The sequence below is a fragment of the Moschus berezovskii genome, chromosome 27 (assembly GCF_049115385.1).
Source record: "Moschus berezovskii isolate FMDL1 chromosome 27, NW_MosBer_1.0, whole genome shotgun sequence".
Taxonomy (NCBI): Eukaryota; Metazoa; Chordata; class Mammalia; order Artiodactyla; family Moschidae; genus Moschus; species Moschus berezovskii.
Genome location: NC_142486.1, coordinates 19,351,142 through 19,368,309, shown reverse-complemented (window position 1 = coordinate 19,368,309; position 17,168 = coordinate 19,351,142). Strand labels below are relative to the sequence as shown.

The window sequence follows — 17,168 nt, the reverse complement described above, 5'->3', positions numbered from 1 at the left end:
AAATAAATACATTTGTATCAGTTTTTTTTAGATTCCACATATGTTATACCACATATTTGATTTGGGCTTACTTCATATGATAATCTCTAGGTTGCCATAAATGGCATTATTTCATCCTTTTTTTATGGCTAATATTCCATTGTGTAAGTAGACCACATCCGCTTTATCTATTCCTCTCTCCATGATCTTCACGTCCTAACTTTCTACTTTGTGCCCTCTGCGGCTGCCATTCGTCTACCACATGGTGCTGCTGGCAGTGGTCCTCAGAGATGGCACATTCTATGGCTGAGTCACACTTGTCTCCGTTGGGGTGATTTCTAGCAAGAGGGGTTGCAGGCACACCACCTGCGTGTTTCATGGCTCCATGCTCATGCATCCAACCAACTCTTAAGGCCGGCCTTCCAAGTCTGCTCCCCATCCCCTCCATTCCCACACTGCCACGGCATCTACCACCTCAGAGCAGGGTAGGCGTTTGCCAGTCTTGGGTCCCAAACCATTGCTTCCCCTCCAAATCCCTGCACCCATCATGGAGTTTGGGGGTTGTGATTAGCTGTGTTCCTTTTGGTGTTTGAAACACAAAGGATTCATTCTTCTTCCTTTGAAATCTAATTGTCTTAACTGGTTTGTAGGAATTGAAAATTTGTAGCCTTAAGATAGATGTTTTTTCCCCTTAGAGATTAAAAAAGAAAAATAGTTTGGCTGCGCTTGGCCTCTGCTGCTGCGCGTGGGCTTTCTCTAGTCGTGGTGAGTGGAGGCTACTCCCCACGTTGCCGTGCACAGGTTCTCATCGTAAGACTCCTATCGTTGTGCAGCACAGGCTCTCGGGTGCATGGGCTTAGCTGTCCCATGGCATGTGCGACCTTCCCAAAGATCGAACTAGTGTCCCCTGCTTGGCAAGGTGGGTTCTTAACCACTGGACCATCACAGAATGCCTCCCACACTCCCCCCACCTCCTGATGCCTGAGATTTAAAATCTCATCTAACTAACTCTCTGAGTCAGTTCACAGACCTAAATCTTCACAGAGAAATGGAAGATCAGATAATCTTGTGGAAGAACTCTAACATGAATATTCTGAGCCTTTATCTTTGTTTCCTCCAAAAAGGGCATGGCCATTTGCTCAAGGAAAGTATAGAAAATATACAGGGACTCTCAGGCACTGACCCTGAGCAGTTATCACTCCTGAGAACCGTGGGTGGGTGCTATTGCAGTCGGCTGCTTAAAAGGTCTAGGTGGGATAGACTCTTTGCCTGGAATCCACCTCATATTTAGGTGAGCTGGCTCGAAATTCATCCTGTGGGTCTTCTCACAGTTTCTGAGTATAGTTGGAAAAACATCCTCAACAAGCGGCAAAATCTCTACATTGACTCTGTGACCTATGGAGCTGGAACTGCTATGGGAAGGAGGGCTAAGTGGAAGCCATTGGAACTCTTTAAGTCAAACAGTGAACCAAAAGCAGGACTGTGTCTGGGGAAATCACGCCGACTGGTTCCACCAGGAGGGGCTGTGAGTTAGTGCCCCACCGAGCATACACCCAGTGTGTGCCTCCAAGGCTAATCTACTCTGGAATTAGAGCCAAGCATCTTCTAGGACAATGGCAGTGACAGCTGTCAGAGGACTGCTGCAGGGGGATAGCTGTGGGCTCACACAAGACCCCTGCTGGCTGTGAGGCAGAATAGTGGACCGGAAAAGAGACTGAGATTCTCTTTAGCTGTGAGAATCAGTTTTTATTACCTTTGAATAAGTTTTTTTCCTTAATGAAGTCAGCCTTCAAATTAGGGCAAAAACCAATGGCAGTCATTTATTTAGATATTTATTTCACATACAAGTTTTCAAGAAGACATCTAAGTAAACATTCACACAAAACAATGAGTGGACATACATTTATACTAGGAATGCATTCAGAGGTAAGGGCTTAGCATTGCATTTGGGGTGTCCCCGGCTCCCTCAGAGTTGAGGTTTGTCTGTCATGGGGCACCAGAGGTCCCCAAATCGGCTTGCTTCACTGCAGCTACCTGCCACTGTCTATCACCTGCTGTTGAACATGAGTGATTTGTCCCTTTTCCTCACTGAGCATGCTCCTGGACCGCTCGCAGCAACCTCTTGCTGAAGTATGGGATGGATTCATGGGATGGATTCAGTATGGCCTGAATGCTGCCTGCAGTGGCAAGCCAGGGTGGCGGCCTGGTCTTTTAACTTCTCTCTTCCGATGCCCCACAGCCTCACAGGACCTTGGAGCTGGAGTGGTCTTGGCAATCATGCTCAGCTTCTCTTCAGATAAGGAACTCAGGCCCAGAGAGAGACTGGTTTGTCCAACAACACTCAGAAAGTGGTAGCAACAAGAATGAAACCTGTCTTACAGCTTCTGGTCTAATGCGCATTCTACGTGGCAGGCTGCCCTGAGCTGTTTTAAGCATACTGTGAAGTTTTCCTCTTAAAAAAAATAATGTTTCTTTCCAAATGAATAAAGTAGGTTGTATGTGTAATAAAAACGCCAGGAAGAATCAGGGTATTTGTGGGAGTAATACAATAAGCATAGGCAGGGATACAGCCAGGCTCCAAAGGGTCTTGGTTAAGAAGTCAGAGAATAAAATGACTACTTATGTACACTTTAAAAAAATAGGATATGGGGTAATTTTTAAAGATATAAGACAGGATTAAGTAAATATAGGTGTAAGTGGTTGGCTGAGGTGACTTACAAGTTCTGTTTCTGTAAGTTTCTTTGTTCCAGTGGCCAGAACAAAGAAAGAATAGTAGTAAGTTGCTAAAAAAAAAAAAAAGTCACAGTGTTTGTAAGGTAACTTTTTTTTTTGCTTTAGGATCAGAGCTTTCCCTGCTACTGAAACTTAGGAAAAAAACTTCTCCTACGGATTGTCATGAAGGCAATGTTATATGATATGAGACACAGTAATCAGAGTGTGACTTCACTCTTGACTTTCATGTTCCACCTGAAAAAAGATAACATACAAACAGCCTTGGTCTAAGATGGTGGGTAGGACTGTCTCCATCTTTAGAAGCAAAGTTCACTAAGTTAATTTAATACAAGTCCAAATGCCCACTTACAACTGGGAACAGGTAAGGGGACCCAAATTCCACCTCAGCATGATCTCAGACATGACAGACAGAATCGGATTGTTCTACTTGGAGAAGGAATGGTTCCTGAGCCTTTCTGGCCATTGGGGAAATTTAAGAGACGGAGGTAGAGAATATGATTTTAGGCATTGAGAAAAACTCTTCTGCAAGAGAAGGTGGCTCTTTCATTAATGAACAAATAATGTTCCATAACTGACACGAATGTAATTGGCATTATCTTTCGCTGCAATAGTTCGTTCACCATACTGCAGGTCTCTTGAGCACAGACACCAAGCCTTTTTTCATTTTCATGTCCCTCACTGTGCCTAGAACATAGCCTTACACATAGCCTTGCTTAATTAATATTTATAGTAAATCATCTACTTTCCTGAATCATGCTTTGATACGATGATCAACCCTGGGTACCTATTACTAAATGGTGATTTCTATTAATGTGCATCTTCTCTAGAGCAGGAATTCCAGAACATCTACACAATACAAACACACACCCACTGGCACCACACACACCTCTCTGTGCTGGGCACACTAGTGACATGAAACTGCACTTAACTACTAGGAATTTCTAATTTGGACAACACAGCGGAAATCAACCAAGTGAGATGGGAACAATCATACTGCTCCTAATGAACGCCAGAAGGAAACATTTATCAACGTTTACCTGAGTCACCTGCCTTCCAACAGGCCACAGCCTATTCTGACACCACAGGTTGGGCTTCCTTCTACACTGCCTATATCCTCCTTGGTACCTTCTTGGATAAGTTTAAAAAAATTCAAACAGACTTGGATGTCTTCTAATAAGACAGCATCTGACAAAGAAAGGAGAAAAGTGAAAAAATGATCTATACACAGCCTTGACTCTGGTTACTTTTCCACTAAACTTGTGACTTCTTTCCAAAAGCAAAGTCCCCTGAGGTTACCGTCACCTTAAGGGTATAAATGCCACTGGTCACATCCTGAAGTAACAACTTTGGATGACTAAATCCCAGGTGTTTATCTGCAACATCCATAAGTGAACTATCTCCCCATCTGAACCCTTCCTTCAGTAGTTATTGGGTCAGTGCTGGGGGTTGTCAAAGAGACTTTTCAGACCAACAGTAAGTGAGGAAAACAGAAAGTGTTCTGGGCTGGAAGTGTCAGAAAGTATTTCCACCCTCACTCAGTGAGTTGTGGAGTTGCATAAATTACTCAGGGTTCTACAGAGAGGTTTATGAACATATGAACAAGGGTGAGCCTCAAAAAAAATACAACGGTATACTTAACAAACTGCCCTGAAGTGCTGGTCTGGATCAAGGTGATTACCTGATCTAAAGCAGGGCTAAGGAGTCCAACTGGTCTTTGAAATATTGAATGTTTCAGGTCTCTAACTCACTTCTTCCCTGGCTCCTCAGAGTTTTAGAAAACTATCTAAAATTATATAACATTATATGTAAGTGTGGGGTTGGGAGGCAGAAAATTTGCCACTTGTCAGTCACATTCTAGATAAAATCCAGAGCAGTTACACATTCAGAACTGGAAAGTGTCTGAATTCCACTTTAATGAGACACACCAGGAGCATGCATGCTACTCAGTCTGAGGAAGGCATGGTAGTTCAGAAGAGTCAGACAAGGGCACTCAGAACAACGAAGAGGTAAGTGTAGAACTTACAAGAAACAGTAAAGGGAACTGGATTACTCCTAGGCTGGAGAAGCAACTGCCAAGGGGATGTCAGTCTTCAGGTACAGAGAAGGTTAGTCTACAAAGGACAATGGGTGATCAGTTGTGTCCTGTCTCTATAGAGGGCAGGGCATTATTTCAGTGACAATACAGAAACACTACCCGAGCTCTTTAGATCAACTTCTTGACACAAAAAAGATACACGGCAACAGATTCCTGAAGGGAACAAAAAAATCTTCAATCTCCTTTTGTGAAGACCTTCAAAACCAAGACAGATCCAATGTGGTTCTTATCAGGCTCCTGAAATTTGTACCCAAATACGAAACTGTGATCAAGTTGCATCCGGGATCACACATGGTGGACAATGAAAACGACTTTGAACATTTTTCATCTCCTTGGCAACAACTCTCCCCTGCGCTGAAGGATTCTGGATGTTGCTGGGTTTAGTGATCCCAGGGCAGTGGCCTCGACATACTGAAGAGAATTTCTCTCTTCCCTCAGACCCTGTATCTTCTTCACTTTATTAAAGGGAAAAGGTTGACACACACAGGAGAGGAACAGACTAATCAAGTAAGAGGCAGAGGTGAGAACAGGATCCAAGCCTTTAGCTTATTTATATTCTCAAGCTTATCTTGGGAATGACACTTTCTAGCTAAGAAAAGATTGCTTCTGAGAGTGAGATCAGGGTAAAATGGCTAAGGGGATGTTTAGGAAGAGAAGAGCTCATCATCATAAAGCCTTCCTGAAGTCCTCAGTCTTGCCCCACTTGAGGGGGTTCTCTGGGGAGCAGAATGCTGGCGGGGGTGGCAGCAGCTTTTCCCTCATGTGAACCTCCCGGTGTTTGGTGAGCACAGAACTCTTGCTGAAACGTCTGCCACACTGGATGCACCCGTAGGGCTTCTCCCCGGTGTGTACTCGCCGGTGCTCGCGAAATCTCGTACAGTTATTGAAACTTTTCTCACAGTCCACACACTTGTATGGATTCTCACCAGTGTGGACTCTCCGGTGGGCACTGAAGTGTGAACTGTTGGTGAAGCTCCTCCCACACTCTCCACACTGGTAGGGCTTCTCTCCAGTGTGGGTTCTCTGGTGTATAACGAGACTTGAGCTCTGGCTGAAGCATTTCCCACACTCTCCACATCTGTAGGGCTTCTCTCCTGTGTGAATTCTCTGGTGGGCACCAAAGTTGGAGGAGTCGTTAAAGCTTTTCCCGCAGTCGAAACATTTGAAAGGTTTTTCTCCCGTGTGGATTCTTTGGTGTCGGACTAGACTCCTGCTTCTGCCGAAGCACTTCCCACAGACACTACACTTAGAAGGGTTTTCCTTCTGGTGGGTCATGCGGCACATGAGACGCGCACTCCTTCCAAAGCTTTCTCCGTATCTGAGGAGCCGGAAGGGCCTCTTCCCCATGAGAGGCCTCTGATGTACTACGGCTTTCCCCAAATCTCGAGGCTGAGGCATCAGTTTTCCCTGTCGGATTCCGTGAAGGTTTTCCCACTGTCTTCCTGAGATGCAATCCCTTTTATGATATTTACCTGAATCAACATTCTGGGAAACGACCCTTTTAGACTTTTCTATGAATGCCCTATGCTGCTCCATGTCCTTACAGACCACCTGTGTTGCATCCTCCTTGATACTACTTTCAATTTCAAAATCTGAAAAAAGAAGACAGTAAAAATTTCAGACCAGTTCTGGGTTAATATAAATAATACAGCTGACAGGCCCTGTACCTTAGGGCCTCTGAGTGCTTCACTGACCTCAGGCAAGGGGGACTCTTTTCTGATTCGCTGTGGTTTACTTTCAGTCCCATGGACAGACATCAGTGAATCCACTGACTAAGAAGCCCTAATCACGTCATCTTTGGAAGTGTTCTGATTGGGTCTATCTAGGCTTTGGAAGAAGTTACAGCTTAGCAGTTGGCTTACACAGAGCCTGGTAATTTGGTGATAGGTCTGGAGCTCATCTTAAAATACAAGGTTCACCAGAGATGGTACAGAAGGACTTTGTTTCCAAAGTTATTAACTCAGCAGTTCCAGTTCCAGAGTCAACAATTTCATCTTGCCTACTACAAATTCTCATAAAAATACCACCAAAGAGCATGTGTGTGAACTCCCTTTTCAAACGTTTGTTTTAAATCAGCATAGAGTACAGGAAGGAAAATAATGACAGGAAAGGTTAAAAAGATAAGCTCAGATTAAGGATGGCTGTTGAAGCTTAACAGAAGTCTAATGAGGAAAACTGGTTTGGGGACTTTTACAATAGTTTAGGCAAGAGACAGAGAAATGCTAAACTAGTGGTTATGGAACTAAAGAGGGGGCAGATGCAAATTCCCCAACAGTTGAGAAAATATGTCATCTGCCTGGATGTAAACGAAAAAGAAGGCATCAAAAAACATCCCTACCTTTCCAAGTTAGATGTGCTATGGGAGGACACCAGGAAGAGCCACGGTGTGGGAAGGAAGGTGTTGATATTCCTTTTGAAACTTTTAAGGCTGGGCTGCTGGTGAGATGCCTGTGAGGGCATCCAGTGGTTAGTGGGACACCCGCAGGTGGAGCTCAGAACCAGAATAAAGTCTTTATGTCTCTGCCTTTTTCTTATGCATATCACACAGGACATTTCTGCTCTGAGCTTACCAACATGTCTCCTTGACCTGAATTTTTCTCACATATAATTCTCCCCAACAGTATTTAGGAGCTATAAAACATTATCTGCCCCCTACACACAAAAGCCAAGGCTGAGAGCCCAAGGACCAAGTCACGAAAACGTAAGCCGCTCCCTTGCACAGAAGCGCCATGAGGACAGGGAGTCTGTTTCACTCACTGCTCCTCTGCCCTTCTCCTCACACGGCATAGGGTGCACAAACACTGCTTAATGAACACACACGCACATGTGATGGGCTAGCTCTCCTAACCTGTCAGTAACCCCACTGACTCCTCCTTTACCCCAGAGCCCCAAAGATCCTTACCACTCGGGCTTTGCAGTAAACCTGGAGGTCCCTGGAATTCTGGTTCTTGCATGATTTCCTCCTCACTCATTCTCTCACTGCCAGAGTCTTCAACAAGCGCCTCCTGGGAGTCCTCCTCAGGTTCCCAGACCGCAGGTTCCTGGGGTTCGATTTCCATGTCCTCTCTTTCTTGAACTAAGGGTGACGGGGCTTCTTCTGGGGAACTGGTGGGAGCAGCAGATGCCCGAGAGTTAATCAGGGCATCCATCTCCTTGTAGAATGCGCAGGACTCTAGCACGTGACCATTTTTCACTTTGCGGTAACTCTTCTGAAGGCTTTTGAACTTGGTCCGGCACTGTTCCGGAGTTCGGAGGAAGCCACACTCTCGCAGCTGCTCAGCCACGGCCCCGTACAACTTGCTCTTCCGGTGACAGGCCTGCAGCGCTTCGTAAAACCGCGTCTCACGGAGGATGCCAAGGAAAGTCTTGGTTTCCTCGTAGCCCCAGTGCACACCTGCCATGCAAGGGCAGAGGTCAAAGATACAAGGCGCCTGCAGCCATTCAAGGGCAAAGGTCAAAGATACAAGGACTCTGCAGCCATGCAAGGGCAAAGGTCAAAGATACAAGGCGCCTGAAGCTTTCACACATTACAAAACGTAACAAGTACAGGAAAACAAATCCCATTCCCTGGAACAATGATATGTCTTGGAATAAGCTTTGCAAGAAAGGAGAGGGTCTGTATAAAAAAAATCTATAATATTATACTGAAAGACATAAAAGAATTAGAAAGAATGGAGAGACACTATATTTCTGGGTAGGAAGACTCAAACTGTACAGATATCAATTCTCGAAATCTATTTAGTCAAAACCCCAAAAGGATTTTAAAATTGATATCCTGATCTCAAAGTTTATCTGGTAGGATAAAAATGCAGCCCCTGAATCTGCCATTGCTATGGTTATTAAGGGTCCAGCTGTCTGCCTTTAAAAAATGTTCAGGAATAATGGACTAAGACGCCCAACAGCATGAGAGTTGCTATCACCTCTTTAGCCTGTCTTCTTTGAAGAGCAGAACTATATCCAGAATAGTTTTTGATGTTACTGAGTCCTCTACTTCAAGAGATGAAATGATCTATAAGACATGCAGATGTCCTGCTTTGATAGCAGAATTAAAGTTTTAAGAGTATGTCTGAATATAGTTAAACATGCTTGGGGTGTTTTGTAATCTGCAGTAGGAAATTCTTTTCTGTCATCGGCCTTACTGGTTTCCTTCAGTCTCACTTGATTCCCAAATTTGAAACTGTCTGACCCTCATGTTTATGGATCTCCAGAATGGTGAATACCTGTATATGTGTAATACATTTCCCCATCTTTTTCCTGAGATTTGTTTCTTTTGAATAGGTACAATCATGATTACAGTCTCAGCTCTCCTAGTCTGGTTTATTTTCCATTTTATCTAAGAAACTAACATCTTTTTCATAAGGTGGTACTAATAACTGTGACACCAGGCAATGTTCTATTGCATTTTAGCATCTGCAGAATGCCTTCATCCATATTATTTCATTTAACACTAACAACCATGCTCGTAATCTAAGCCATATTTTAAAGACAGAAATTTGAGTTCTAAGTAGTTATATGATGTCAACTGTCACACAATGACTGTCAACTGGTGGTTTAGTTCTGCATTTCCCAATCCCCAAATGTCAACATCATTCTTTTGCATAGTATCTTTTTCTATCCTTTTAATGTCTCTGTGTTCTTATATTAAAGATGTATCTCTTATATAGTTAAAAAATATATCTGAAAAACCTGTCCTTTAAATTTATAATTAATGACATGTGGATGCACATCTACCATCCTGTTTTTTTTCTTTCCATTTGTTGTATCTACTTTGTGTTTCTTCCTTTTTCTCTTTCTTCTTTCAGAATTTCATTTTTTTCAATTCTTTTTTGGTTGGTTACACATTCTTTTACTGGCTATCCTTGATAATGGGTCCCTGACTTTTATAATCTAACACAACTGACTACATTATAACAACTCTCAGATAATACTAGATCCTTAGTACCCCTGGACTCCATTTATTCTCCTTCCACAGACTCCAAATACTCAAAACCCATGCTGTGCTCTAACCTGAAAAGGAATCCTTCATGGCTGTTGCTCAGACTGCACTGTGGGCAGCAACAAACACCAAGGAGCACTTTCAGTTATGTGGCCAATCACACTGACGAGCGGCAAGGTGTGTGTGTCAGAATTCCCTGTGTTTGGTCACTTCTGGGGGTCTACTCCTTTTTCCACAAGACTACATCATCTATTCTCATACCAGAATAAAAGCGCCATTCTTACCACTCAGGTTTTGAAATATGACAGGGGCACCATGAAGCTCAGGCTTCCGGATAAACTCAACGCCCATTTCATCACCATCAGACTCCTCTGCAGCTTCTTCCTCCTCCACCAAATTGATCTGTTCTTTAGCACTGATGCCAATTCTCTTCAGTCTGGGGAGAGACAGAATCTCCCTTGGCTTATCTGTGGATGAAGCATGAGCTGAAGGATTCAACAAAGCGTCCATGTCCTCAAAGAAGGCACAGGGTTCTAGCACGTGGCCATTTCTCACTTTTCGGTAACTCTTCTGCAGACTTTTGAACTTGGTCCGACACTGTTCTGGTGTTCGGAGGAAGCCACATTCTCGCAACCATTCAGCCACAGCACCATATACCTGGCTGTTTCGGGGACAAGCCTGAAGCGTTTCATAAAAGCGAGACTCTTTGAGAATGGCAAGAAAAGTCTTAGTTTCCTCGTAACTCCAATGCACGCCTGCTATTTTTTCATCTTCCAGACCCCACTGCTGCTGCTCTCTCCATGTTCTCCCTGCATTCCTTGCAGGGATCTGAAGAGCATGAACTGACTTTTCCTTGATGTAGTGGCTTCGCAGGACAGTCCTCTTATTAGAGGACTGCAGACCTATGGTCCATGGCTCCTTTCTTGGCTCCAACCGGGCTATCTTGTTAGCTGTAGACACTGTGCTTCCTACAGTGAGACAAACACATTTCAGGCTAGAGAGGTCATGACTGCATGCCCCAAGGTCCTGCTTAGCATGTTCTCCTGGACCAGTTGTTCACAGCTATCCTTTAAAGATCTTGTTCAGTTCATCTTTTTTTTAAAGCTTTCCTCAAACATGACAGTGCACACTAGATTCTTGTATGAGTTATTCCGCACAATCACCTACTTACACTACCATTTCATATCTCCTGTATGTACCACTTCTTTCCCCAGCTAGTTCTTAAAGGAAAATCTTTAGGGGTAAGAAATACTTATTACCTTTGACTCTCTCTCAAGTATCTAACATTGTTAGATTCACAGCATGCTCCTATGAACTAGTGTGTGTTACTTATAAAGTGTGCTTACAGCTGTTCCCCATATCTCCTCACTCCCCCACTCAACACAACACACACACACACTGGGGCTGTGGGAGGTGAGAAGACATAAACTTTTGGAGACACTCTAGCAAAATTAATGGGAAAGAGATGCAATAATAGGAAAGCAACTTGAATTTTTTACCTTACAATACTGTGGAGATCAAAATGCCTTAAATTTGAATCCTAGCTCCACCACTTAACTTTTTGACGAGGGGAAGTTTCTTAATCTCTCTGAACCTCAGTTTCCTAGGGAATAATATCATCTATCCAAAGGTCTGTGCGTGCATGCTCAGTTGCATCTGAGTCTTTGTGACCCTGTTGATTGTAGCCAGCTAGGCTCCTTTGTCCATGGGATTTCCCAGGCAAGAATACTGTAATGGGTTGCCATTCCCTCCTCCAGGGCATCTTCCTGACCCAGGACTGAACCTGTGTCTCCTGTGGCATTGGCAGGCAGATTCTTTACCACTGAGCCACCTGGGAATCCCAACGAGGTGCTGCTGCTAAGTTGCGTCAGTCGTGTCCGACTCTATGCAACTCCATAGACGGCAGCCCACCAGGCTCCGCCGTCCCTGGGATTCTCCAGACAAGAACACTGGAGTGGGTTGCCATTTCCTTCTCCAGTGTGTGAAAGTGAAAAGTGAAAGTGAAGCCGATCAGTCATGTTGGACTCAGTGACCTCATGGACTGCAGCCCACCAGGCTCCTCCGTCCATGGGATTTTCCAGGCAAGAGTACTGGAGTGGGGTGCCATTGGAGGGAACATTAAGTAAGTGATCATCTATAATGTGGCTAATGTCTAACAGGCATGTAATAACATTTAGTTTTCTTCTATAGAAAACACACACAAGAGCTTCATGGAATTTTCCTAGAGAGTGAAGTGAAAGACACTCGGTCATGTCCAACTCTTTGTGACCCTATGGACTATACAATCCATGGAATTCTCCAGGCCAGAATATGGAGTGGGTAGCCTTTCCCTTCTCCAGCAGATCTTCCCAACCCAGGAATCGAACCCAGGTCTCCCGCATTGCGGGCACATTCTTTACCAGCTGAGGCACAAGGGAAGCCCAAGAATACTGGAGTGGATAGCCTATCCCTTCTCCGGGGATCTTCCCGACCCAGGAACAAACCGGGGTCTCCTGTATTGCAGGCAGATTCTTTGCCAACTGAACTATCAAGGAAGCCCCTCCTAGAGAAGCAGCATTAAATCAAATCCTTGCTGAAAGAACCCTGAGGCTGAGGATCTGCTCTTCATTTTCACATGAGAGAAGGGAACGGACAATGGAAGTTCAAACATCTACAAGGACCAAGCAGGCCGGAGTGAGAGCCCTGGCCATTCAGCACAAGTTCGTGCACTTTGCTCTGGTCACCTGCTGCAGTGTGAGAATGTGCCTGATGGTAGGTTTTTTAAGAGATACTGGAAATCCAGGTTTATGAACAAATTTTAAGTTATAACTCTGTGCAAGGCCCAAATACATTTTCAGGCTAGATTCATGAGCCTTTAGTTTACAATCTAAACTAAAACACTGTGCCAGGTGTCCCTGAGCCTTTCCATATATATGTATTATACATGGAATCACTGGGCTACAGCTGAAGGTACAGAGTATGGTCTCTAACCCACTCATGGCAGCTTTCACTAAGGCCTCTAATCCATCATTTTACTAGGTCTGGATGCTGTGCGATCCAAGGCAACACTAGGAAACACCTACTGTGTGGACAACTTGCCACGTGGGTACCGTGCGCTGGTCTCTGTAACTGACAGCAATGACAACTGAGAGAACCACACAAGTCTTTGAAGGATGAGTGGTCAGCAATGAAGCACGGACGCCCTAAGTGCAAGTGAAAGTCAAGGGTCCTGCTGTTTGTTGATGGTGTGTCACTGGTATCATCTTAAACCGGCAATTCGTTCCAAGTGCTTTAATTGCTTTCTGCTCATAAACAACTGCTGGTTTATCTTCATTCATTAGTTTGACATGGCCCATTCTGTAATCTCTATACTTTAGTGCCTACATGTATTGTCAAACAGAAATTTCTGTGACGAAGTTCTATAACTGTGCTGTCCAGTACAGTTACCGAATAACTTAAATATGGCTACTGCCACTGAGAAACTGAATTTTAAGCTTCATTTGATTTTAATTAATTTTATAACTTTAAATTGAAATAGCCACGGGTAGCTAGTGGCTACTCTATTAAACAACACAGGTCTGTAGTATCTATAGTGTGTATTGTACACATTTTAGGCCTTTAATTCGATTCATAAGTAATCTTTGACTTGCAGCTTATGTATGAATGAAGCATATTTATCCCTGCAGTTAAAGCAGATGATACAGTTCTTCAAAAATTTGCTTATAAAATTACACTTAACAACTGGTTATGTGTACTTGTAAAAATGTGTGCTATTTAAATAATTCACAAGGTTATTGTATTCAAATAACATTTTTTCTTCCATTTATAAGATTTCCATCCATTCAATGAATATTTGCTGGGCACCATCCATAGATAGGCTCTGTGCACAATGTTGGGGTTTCTGTATGTTAAACAAAAACAAATCCTAAAAATACCTTGGGATTTTATAGTTTTTAGTCTAGTGGATGTGGGTTAGTTTTATATTTAAATAACGTAACAATCATCTATAAACCGCTCTAATGTTTTAATCACTAAATTATAAGAATATGCATAAATCTATAATATAAATTGGAAGAAAGGAATAAGTGAGGTAAGAGAACACGGTATGCTAGAGCACAGAAATGACGAGAAAACCCATGGCCCTTAAAATGGTAACATTTTTATAACTACTTTACTATCAGTAGAAGTGAATACACTAGAAATCCTCAAATCTTTTATTTGAAAAGGGATGGAATCCTTACCCAGGGAGACCATGTTCCCAACACTCTCCATTCTAATATCCCGGTAGAGGTCTTTGTGAGCAGGAGTCTGACGCACGCTCTTTTTGTAGGAAAAGCCTCTTGCCATGTGGACATCTCTCACTGGTCCCTGTAACACACTAAGAGTAGTGACTACCAAGATAACCACACAGGTTCTGAAGGATGAGCGATCATGGATGAAGGACAGGAAAGCCCTAGATAAAAACTGAAATCAAAGGGCCAGGCATACGTTAGGTGCCAAATGAAGTGAAGGTACTATAAAGAATCATGAGAGAGAGGATCTGGCAAGGAGTCTGATTACTCAGAAGGCTGCATGCAGTCTTTTCTGGAAAAGGAGCAATGGGGGAAAAGACTCTTGGAGTGGGTAGAGAGGTTTGAAGAAATCATTGTGACTGAATATCCTAGGGAGTCAGGCCAGAGAACTGTTACAATTTACCTGGGACCCGACAGGAACTTGTGTGGCTGTTACTTCCTGATCTATGATGTTCCATTCATTAGCAGGAGAAGGAACCCAGGGAGAAGGCCGAGCTGTAAGAAGAAAAGAAACCATTAGTGCTGTGGGCTCTGGCCCTTTTACTCATTCTGCTTCTCCTTTTACGGATGAGCATGTAAAAAAAAACAACAAAAATCAGTCGTTTTCTCAATGAGTTCAGAACAATGCTCCAAACCATGAGCAGGGCTCACAAATGCAGATGCTTTCCGGAAGCAAGCAGGTAAAGTACATCATGAAAGAGGCGACGTGAAAACTGTGGAAACTGGAGAGCACAGGTCTGGGGTTTGGTTCTGGGTGATGCCTCCCTGTTAGACTATGGCCCTGCCACAGCCACAGCTTCTAATGTTTTCCAAGAGAAGCCAGAAAGCTGGATTTTTATGTACAATCTCAAGTCTTAAACCTTGAGAACTACAAACAAAACCTCCATCTCCAAATTCTTTGAGAAACAAGTTTGACTTGGCACATGAGTTACCAGATTGCAATCTCTAGCATAAATTCATCCTCTCGGAGTAAATATCATCCTTATAAAGATGATAAAACAAATACAGACACACAGTACTGAATACTACAGGCAAATGTACCCCCAGAAAGGTGGAAGGAAAATAAATAAACTTATTTGGTATAAGACAATCTGCAGTCTAACTTCTGCTCTAGCACTATCTAGGAAAACTTCAAAAATAAACGTTAGTGTGACCAAGCACTCAGAAGCTTGCTTTACTACTTTCTACGAAACCAAATGGAACCACTTCCTTGGAAACATATTATTCCCTTTGGCACACCTGGCTGAAATCTTACGTCATCTTTTAGAAGGCATTCACCTTTCTGAGATACTTATCCCCCAAATTTCCTGTCCTCCATACCCCCAGTAAGAACCTCCACAGAACAAACTTTCCCACTTGAGGAACTCCTTATCACCCTGGAATAGCAAAACCCAGAAATACCATACATTTACCAGGTAAAGTAACTGACAGTATCTAATCCATGTGAACACAGGAACTTTGATGTTGATGAACAAACATTGAAGAATCCAGAAACCATTAATATTTGAAAAGCATTCTATCATAACATGAATTTCAGGACAGATAAGGAGGTGGTGTCTGTAGCGGTGAATCTTGCCTCTTGATGAGGGATTGTGTAAATGAGATAGATTTGAAAGTTTAAAAATAACCATGCTATTGTGGGAGAAAGGAAACTAACATTTATTGAGCACTATTATGCACTGACTTTTTTATGAGGCTTCTTTTAATCTATGCTAAAATCTTACTATCTTCCTTTTAGAGATGACAGAATGGAAAGTTCAAGAAGTTTAGCAACTTGACCAAGGTCACACAGATAAAGAATGGCTGAGTTAGGTTTTGAATCCAGATTGTCTGCCTCTAAAGCCTAATCTCTTAATCTCTATGCATTAATACAGAGGTTAATTAATATTACTTGTTCAGATCACAAAGAGAGAAGGGCCGAGAAAGGATATAAACCCATGATTTTTTATACTGTTTTTTAAACTACACTGCAGGGGATGGGGAGTACAAGTTTTCATTTCCTTGTATCTGACTTGATTCATTAATGTCTAGGGCAGACATGAACATCAGTGGTCCCTTCTCTGCGAAGTCTTATCCCTCTCACATGTCACTTCTGTGATACCTTACTGTCAGTCACTTTTGAAAATAAATCTCATTTCCTTTTCTAATCTTTCAAGGTGTTTATAGCCAGCCAAGAAATCATATACATACAGGACTAAAACCTACAAGCTGACTGAAGAATGCATACTCTTAAATAACGTTAGGAGACCTTAAGGCCAGTCTGGACACTTTAAACTTTCTCATATTTCATCTTAAGATCCCTTTTACTTGGACTTCCCTAGTGACTCAGTCGGTAAAGAATCTGCCTAAAATGTGGGAGACCTGGGTTCGATTCCTGGGTTGGGAAGATTCCCTGGAGGAGGGCATGGCAACCCACCCCAGTATTCTTGCCTAGAGAATCCCCATGGACAGGGGAGCCTGGTGGGCTACAGTCCATGGGGTCGCAGAGTTGTCACCCATATTCCCAACTCTTGAAGCTAATGAAGTCTTTCTCCCCAAATATTCAATTTATTTTCAAGTATGTATCGAGAGGGCCCTACAGTGAACAAGTCAGAATGTTAGGGCTACAAAACAAATCTGCCATGGTCTCTGCACAGGGCATGCACTACGTTCTTCTTACCATTTTTGGATAAGGGTTGAAGCTCTCTTTTTTGGTTTGGCTGTTCCTGGTGTCCTGAGTGGAGGCTTTCAGCTTCCTCCTGAGACATCACTCTGGGTTGGGCCTCCACTGGCCCCAGCTGAAAGTCTGCCACCTCCCAGGCTGCTCCAAGGGGCGCTTGCTTCTCTGAGTGCACAGGACTGATAACCTGGGAAATAAAGTCAATGCCATAATGGAAAAGGGGAGGAAAAGAGGGCCAGATCAGGGCCAAATTCCCTCATGAAAGATATCAAAGAAGGATAGAAGATGTGAGAAGGAGTGAAAATTTCATTCTATTCCCAGTGGGACCTCTGAGGACATCGGGTCCATACTGCTATCCAAAAGTCTAGGCAGAAGGGAACAGGAGAGGGGGGAATACACAGAGAGGGAATATCTGTTAAGAGTAAAATACAGAGCCTCCTTGTTATCAGAATACTGAGTATTCTGATACCATTAGGTTCACAGAGAAGTGAAAGT

The 17,168-nt window shown here is 43.2% G+C and overlaps 1 protein-coding gene across 1 annotated transcript in view; it reads right to left on the bottom strand.

Moving 5' to 3' along the window:
* Positions 1 to 1,728: 1,728 nt before the first annotated feature.
* Positions 1,729 to 17,168, bottom strand: part of ZKSCAN2 (zinc finger with KRAB and SCAN domains 2) — a 17,291-nt gene continuing 1,851 nt past the window's right edge. The window contains exons 2-7 of the mRNA XM_055409711.2: positions 16,674 to 16,860; positions 14,418 to 14,509; positions 13,964 to 14,090; positions 10,028 to 10,711; positions 7,710 to 8,201; positions 1,729 to 6,399 (exon numbers count right to left, since the gene is read on the bottom strand). Coding sequence (XP_055265686.2) covers positions 5,474 to 6,399; positions 7,710 to 8,201; positions 10,028 to 10,711; positions 13,964 to 14,090; positions 14,418 to 14,509; positions 16,674 to 16,860 — 2,508 coding nt within the window. The 3' untranslated portion in view covers positions 1,729 to 5,473. The remainder of the gene's footprint in view (positions 6,400 to 7,709; positions 8,202 to 10,027; positions 10,712 to 13,963; positions 14,091 to 14,417; positions 14,510 to 16,673; positions 16,861 to 17,168) is intronic.